A 6,325-nucleotide genomic window follows, 5' to 3' on the forward strand; every position below is an offset into this window, starting at 1 on the left:
ATGTTGATTTGACTCTGGGCCCATTACGTGAGCCACAGGGAAAGTTTCTTGGTAAACAAAAATCAAAGTGTCACTTTGGCTGATGGAAACGGTCCCAAACTGTGACAGGATCTGTCACCTTCTTGCTCGTAACCCCATAGCAGGGTTTCAGGATACCTGTAATGTTCGGCTATCTCAGTGCTTTGGTTTCTTGACTCTCAGGATGGATTTGCAGGCGTGAGGGGCAATGAAGGAAGTCGATGTCCCCAGGGCTCTTCCTGCTCGGTCTCGCAGAGCAGAGGCAGCGGTGGTGCCAAGCTGGGGTAACGGTGGTAGCCGGCCAGCACGGGCGTGGGTGAACTGAATTTCCCGTTACCGGCTTGCCCAGGCTGGGTAACTCGTGGTCAGCAGTGCGTGTGTACGCGTGCGTGTGCGACAGCAGACGTGCTGCCTTCAGGTTTCCTGCGATGGCCAGAAAGGGACTGTGCAAACCGGGGCTTGTTCCGACTCCTCTGCCGGAGCGGCTGGGCCGGGGACCCTGCGCGGGGGTTTGGGTGCCGATCGCTTTCTGTGCAGCCGGGGCCGGCCCCGGGGCCATGTGTCTGTGGACAGGATGGTGTGTGAGGGAGCGAGCCGAAGAGGAGAGCTTGGAGAGTTGAAGTGCTGGAAGTCGACAGCGTTTAGAGAGGAGTGTCAGTCGCTGGGACGCAAATAGCAGGTTTGAGAAAGCTGATCTGGGGGGAGGCAGCGAGACCCTGATCAAAGTGACTGCCTGTGGATCTGTCTCAGTGGGACGTGCGCAAGGTCCACCCTTCTCCCTTGGGCACTGGGACCAGAGCTCAGCTTGCTGGCAGCTCTGGGTGGAGAAGGAGAACAATCTTCTTCCCGTCAACTGGAACTTTGTTGGACCTTGATGGTGCAGAGATGAGGGAGAGACTGTGAGAGCTCTGGGGGAGGAGGGGGACCTGCCCTCCAACACGCACACGGCAGCCTCAAAGGGTTAACAGGCCCCAGGAGGCTGGAGGGGCTGTTCACACCCTCTGCCCAATCCTGGGAATCCCTCTGTGCTAATTGAGCACTAACCAGATCAAAGGCTCCAATCAGGCAATCAACACCCCCCTGGCCCCGTCTTCAGTCCGCTCCAGAGCTGGTCCCCAGCGCAGCTCTGCTCTTTGTCTGCCGGGAAGGAAAGCTGAGCAATGTGGCCTCTCTCTGTACATGCCGGCTTCCGCGCTGGCCTTGCCTGGGCTCTCCTTGGTGTGATTCTGGGGATGGATTTAAGTTTGCAGGAAAGTTTACTGTTAAAATCCCTGGGTCTGAGCACCAAACCCAGCCCAAAAACCCCCGTTCCTGTGCCGTCTGTGCTCTGGCGGATCTTCCAGAACAGAAAGACATCTCCTTCTACAAACAAAGGCCTGGAGGATGCTTGTAGGGTGGAGGAGTTTAATGTCCCCGGAAACATCATCCGTGTCTTCGCTGACCAAGGTACAGAAATGCCATGATTCAGGTCCTGCTTTTGGAGGCCCCTCTGCTCTCTGGGCTGGGAGCTGTTGCTCCGGTCCTTCCTTTCCTGTCTGTGGGGTGTAGGTAGGGGAGAGGCTGGGGGATGACAGGGCAGTGGCCAGAATCGGTCCCGAAGAGAAGTGGCTGCTGTGTTAACTCCGGTCCCTTGGGATGCTGTAGGTGCTTATTTCCAGTTTAGAAATGGGTGAGTAGGGAGCGCAGAGGGGTGCGGAGCTGCGCAAGGCACCTGGCAGCTGGGAGTCACCTAAGGCAGTTCAGAGGTGCTGGTTTAAGCCTAGGGCACTGGCTTGGTTGCTGTCGGGCTCGCAGTGGCGGAGCGGTGGCTCCTCGCCGGGGCAGTGGTAACGCGGCTGCTCCATCCGCTGGGACTGGGTGGGTGCGGTGAGGAGAACTGGGGTCTCCCGTGCACCCGGCTTTGGATGGGGCCGGGGGCTGCTCAGCCGTGTCCCCCAGTCCTTTTTGTCCTCGTGCCTCTGGCTGACCGTGCGGCGTATCTGGCCCTTTCAGCCTGGGGCATCTCTGAGCCGTTCCCGGTTACGTGGGAGCTGTTTGGTCAGTGTCCTCTGCATCCTCAGACACTGCTGAGCTCGCCTCACTTGTGATTCAAGGTTTCCAATGGAAATCTAGGTCTGGCTTAAAAGGGCTGCTTACCTGTTGCTTCAGTTTGCTGCTATTTGCCCTTCTTCCCCCCATCCCAAATTGCAGGCGCCCGCAACACCCCCCCTGTCCTGGGGGGGAGATACGTACGACTGGGGAAAAATCATGCGCCAAGGCGTGGAGTAGTTTCTGGAGGGGTGTTCTGCCCTGTCCGCGAGGCCGCGGTCGCAGCAGCGAGAGGCAAAGCTCAGCTCGTGCTACTTTGGCATTACTGCTATTACTCGGAGGGCTGTGCCATTAGGGCGATAGTCCACGCTGCAACGCTGTCATCTTGGTCCAACGGCTGCAGGGGCGTTTGGATGCCCAGCTCTGTTCCGTCCCCTCTTCCTCTTGCTGTGCAGCCAAGAGCTTGAGTTGGAGCCCTGGGAGGTTGATCCCGCTCAGCGTAACGGGGTTCAACCACCACCACCTCTATTTTTCCTTCTTTGTCAGGCCACTTCGTTCATAACAGGCAGCCCCAGGCGTTGCTGTGCCTGCAGAAGCGTCTGTACTTTAACCTCTCCGTGCTGGAGGAGGGCGAGCACCTGACGATGGCTCAGCTAGAGATCAAATTCAGCCACAACTCCTACCACGCCTCCGGCCAGGGCCGGGTCTTTGAGCTGAGGCTGTACCAGACCTCGCAGATGTCCCTGCGGGGGATGCCCTCCCGCGAGTCCAGCCGGACGCTGCTGGTGGAGCAGTCCTTCGCCCAGCTGCACAAGTCTCTCCTCTTCAACCTGAGTGGGGTGGCGAAGGACTGGCGAACTTACAGCAAGAACCTGGGCTTGATCTTGGAGATCTCGGTGGATGGCGGAGACGGTGCATCGGCGACCGGGGGGCTGCAGAGCCTCTGTGCCAGCATCGACTCCTTCCTGGATACCTCTCTGCTGGTGGTGACCCTCAGTCAGCAGCAGTGCAGGGCATCCAGGAGGAGGAGGAGGAGCGCGGACTCCCCCCCTGTCACGCCCAGCAACCTCTGCAAGCCCAGGCGCCTCTACATCAGCTTCAGCGACGTGGGCTGGGAGAACTGGATCATCGCCCCCCAGGGCTACATGGCTAATTACTGCCTGGGAGAGTGTCCCTTCCCGCTGACCGCTGAGCTCAACAGCACCAACCACGCCATCCTCCAAACCATGGTGCACTCGCTGGACCCCCAGGGCACCCCCCAGCCCTGCTGCGTCCCCGTCAGGCTCTCCCCCATCTCCATCCTCTACTACGATAACAACGACAACGTGGTGCTGAGGCACTACGAGGACATGGTGGTGGACGAGTGTGGCTGCAGATAGTGGAGGGGCCGGGGGGGGGGGGGTGTATGTGTGCGCTGGGGCCTGTGCGAAACACTGCTGAATGAGTGACAGAATAAACCCAGATGTGTTGAATCCCCTCCGTGCTGGTGTTTAGGGACTTTGCTGCTGGTGCAGCGGGGGCCAAGCCCCCCCCGGACTGCGCTGAGGGATCGTTAGCGGGTTTGGACTTGTGGGTCAATAGGACCTGGGTGCTTGGTCCCCCAGGAAGCCGAGTGCCAGGGCCAGCTGGGGCGCAGGGATTATGATCAAGTCTGACGCTGGCCGTCTGCTCGGCGCAGGCGCCGGCAGCACCGGCTTGTGAATCCCGGCCCCCTCGTGCCAGGCCAGAGCCCAGCGAGGCTGCGGGTGCCCTGCCGCGATGCCCGCGGGGAGCAAGGCACCCGCCGCTGAAGAGCAGCGGCTCGGCTTGGGTTGCGGCTCGGCTTTTTGGCTAATGCTGTTGCTTTCCCAGGGTGTAAAAGAAGAAATTACTTTTTTTTGGTGAAGCAATGCTGGGTGTTGTTCCTTGCTGCCCAGGCGCCCGTGCGGGAGAGCGGGGAGGAAGCGCCGCAGCAGCTCGGCCCCACCGCGAGAAGAGGTATGTTGTCGCCGCAGGAGCTGCTTCCCGGCGGCCCCGCAGTGACTGAATCCCTTCTTACAGCGCAGGCAGCCGGCGTGCGAGCGGTGGTGGCTTTCGCTCTGGCAGCTCCAGCTTGAGCTATTTTTAGTGTGCGTTGGCTGATTTGGGGGCACAGCAGCATAGGCAGTTCGGCGCTGCCTTTAGCATCAGCCGTATCGCTTCTGTCCAACCCGACGTTACCTGTTGGGGTTTGGGCTGAAAAAAAAAAGCAGCCCAGGTCCACAGGGCAGTGGGGCTTGGCGTGCGCCTGAAGCAGAGGCCGTGCTGCGTAGCGGAGGTGGCCCGAGGGCTGTGTAAGCTAGTCCGTGGCATCTATTCCCCTCCTGGACTGCTGTGAGCCGCAGTAGTTAATTTACCTCATTAGCGCCGCGATGAGCCCAGGTCCGTGGTCGAGCCGCTGCCAGCCCGGGGCTCACCCAGCCGCAGCACTGGGCTGCCCGACCTCGCCGCTGCCTGTGCGTCCAGCAGTTGTAGCCTCCACACAGCAGTGTTACGGCCCTGTTAATTCAGGCACCACGTTAATGTGGTTGTGCAGCTTGGGGGGGGGGGGGTTGTTAGGTATTTTTTTTCTGTTGATCTTGTTTGTTGGTTTTTGGGGTATATATGTATATATATATATTTTTTTTTTTAGACTTGAGGTCAAACCTGCCGTTATTGGCTGTGGTCCCTAGTCCATTGCAGTAGTGTGGACACGCTCTTAACCAAGTCTGTTTAATGCTGTTAACAAAAGATAGCAGAACAGTATTGTTTGAGATGTGCTAACGAGCTTTGTATCATCTCTTTTGAGCAACTGTGATCACTGACCGAGGAGTTGCCTCTTTTCTTCCACCTTTAAGTATGTGAGCTGTGAAGTCATTTATGGCAGCTAGATTTAAGGCCTGGGCAAAGCTACTAAGCCATTCCTCCTGTCCTGGGCTGCAGCTTTGGGGGGCTGGGGAGGAGGGAGGGCAGGAGGAGAAACAAGAACTCTGAATTAGACTTGAAGCTTTTTTGTTTTGTTCTTTAATGCAAGTCTGAAAAAGTAGTGTGGATTTTCTTTGTTGTAGCTATGGTGTAATGTCTTAAATGTTTGAGTAACACGCTTAGGCCTTTTCCTCAAGGGGATGCACTAAAGGTTTAACCACTTCTTAGTTTGCAGAGGCAGCATCTTCCTGCCCCTCCCTGATAGTGTTTTTTGCTAACATGCTGCAAATGTGTAGCAGGTGACCAAGATGGAGTAGCTTGATTACCTAAGTTTTGAAGCATACTAATGTTTTCAGGTCTAAATGTGTTTCTTGACTCTGGCATGGATGAGCAGGGAGCTCTGGGGAAGGTTAGCCCTGCGCTATTCTAACAGCTGAACAAGAGCTAGGTTGGAATCGATTTCAAACACTTAATGCTAAGGACTTGGAGGAGGACTTCACTGCAGGAGTTAGTAAGAGCCATTTCTTTCAAATTTAAGATGGACAGCATTAAAAAAAAAACCCTTAGGTATTTTTTGAACCTATGCTGTGGCAGGCTAAGGGACTGACAGGCTCAGCGGGTAAGGAAGACTCCTTACCTGGTTCTCCAAGACAGAGGGTGACTGTCCCATCCGCTGCCCTGTCCAAGCAGCACGTGACCAAGTGGGTTATCGCACACAGGGAAAGAGTTCAGGCGACAACAGCAACTAGAAATTGAGACACTTTCTGACCAGCTGTAATGAGCTTGTATCAAATCAAAACTCTGTGCTTGTATCAAGTCAAAACTACGTGCAGCTTTACGACTACTGCCAACACTTTGACTGCTGCCTGAGCACACTGGATAGTGCCAAAACCAGACCCAAACATCCAAGCTGTATTTTCAGCAAAAGCTGAGCCATTCTCGAAGGACTGTTCAGGCCAAACAGGGGGGTCTCAGGTTCAGCTACCCAAGCCAGTCAGCCACTGCTGAACAGGAGTAAAGGCGATTTTTAGTTTCCCAGAGCATGAGAAGCAAGAGGCAGGCGAGCTTCCACGCTGGACTGCTCACCTTTAGCAAAGCACTCCATCATCCCTGCAGCTCCCCCCAGCAGTGCACAGGCCCAGAATATTCCCATTTGAACTAATTCCCACAGCATCCATGTAACTGGTCAAGAGCCAGAGGAGGGAACATGGGTAGGGCAGTTAACAGACTTGCCACAGTTCATTTGCTTATCCATGTATGCTATGCACACACCACACTTTTGTACTAGTATGTGTTTAAAAAAAGTAATAAACTTGAAGTTTATACAATCAGACTAAGTTTTAATGAATGTTTCATG

General features: G+C 55.9%; 1 protein-coding gene across 1 annotated transcript; it reads left to right on the forward strand.

Moving 5' to 3' along the window:
- The first annotated feature begins 1,178 nt into the window (after positions 1-1,178).
- Positions 1,179-6,301, forward strand: GDF1 (growth differentiation factor 1). The gene is made up of 2 exons (XM_026115310.2): positions 1,179-1,464; positions 2,593-6,301. The coding sequence occupies exons 1-2, from the start codon at positions 1,179-1,181 to the stop codon at positions 3,423-3,425; spliced, it is 1,119 nt and encodes a 372-aa protein (XP_025971095.1). The 3' UTR covers positions 3,426-6,301.
- The last annotated feature ends 24 nt before the right edge of the window (positions 6,302-6,325 follow it).

This window comes from Dromaius novaehollandiae, chromosome 25 (assembly GCF_036370855.1).
Source record: "Dromaius novaehollandiae isolate bDroNov1 chromosome 25, bDroNov1.hap1, whole genome shotgun sequence".
NCBI classification, from domain to species: Eukaryota; Metazoa; Chordata; class Aves; order Casuariiformes; family Dromaiidae; genus Dromaius; species Dromaius novaehollandiae.

Bases quoted from the DNA above. Each gene is read 5' to 3' on its own strand.
- GDF1 (XM_026115310.2), top strand. From the start codon at position 1,179: ATGTGGCCTCTCTCTGTACATGCCGGCTTCCGCGCTGGCCTTGCCTGG. The intron at 1,465-2,592 runs GTACAGAAATGC...CTTCTTTGTCAG, and splicing joins CCGTGTCTTCGCTGACCAAG to GCCACTTCGTTCATAACAGG.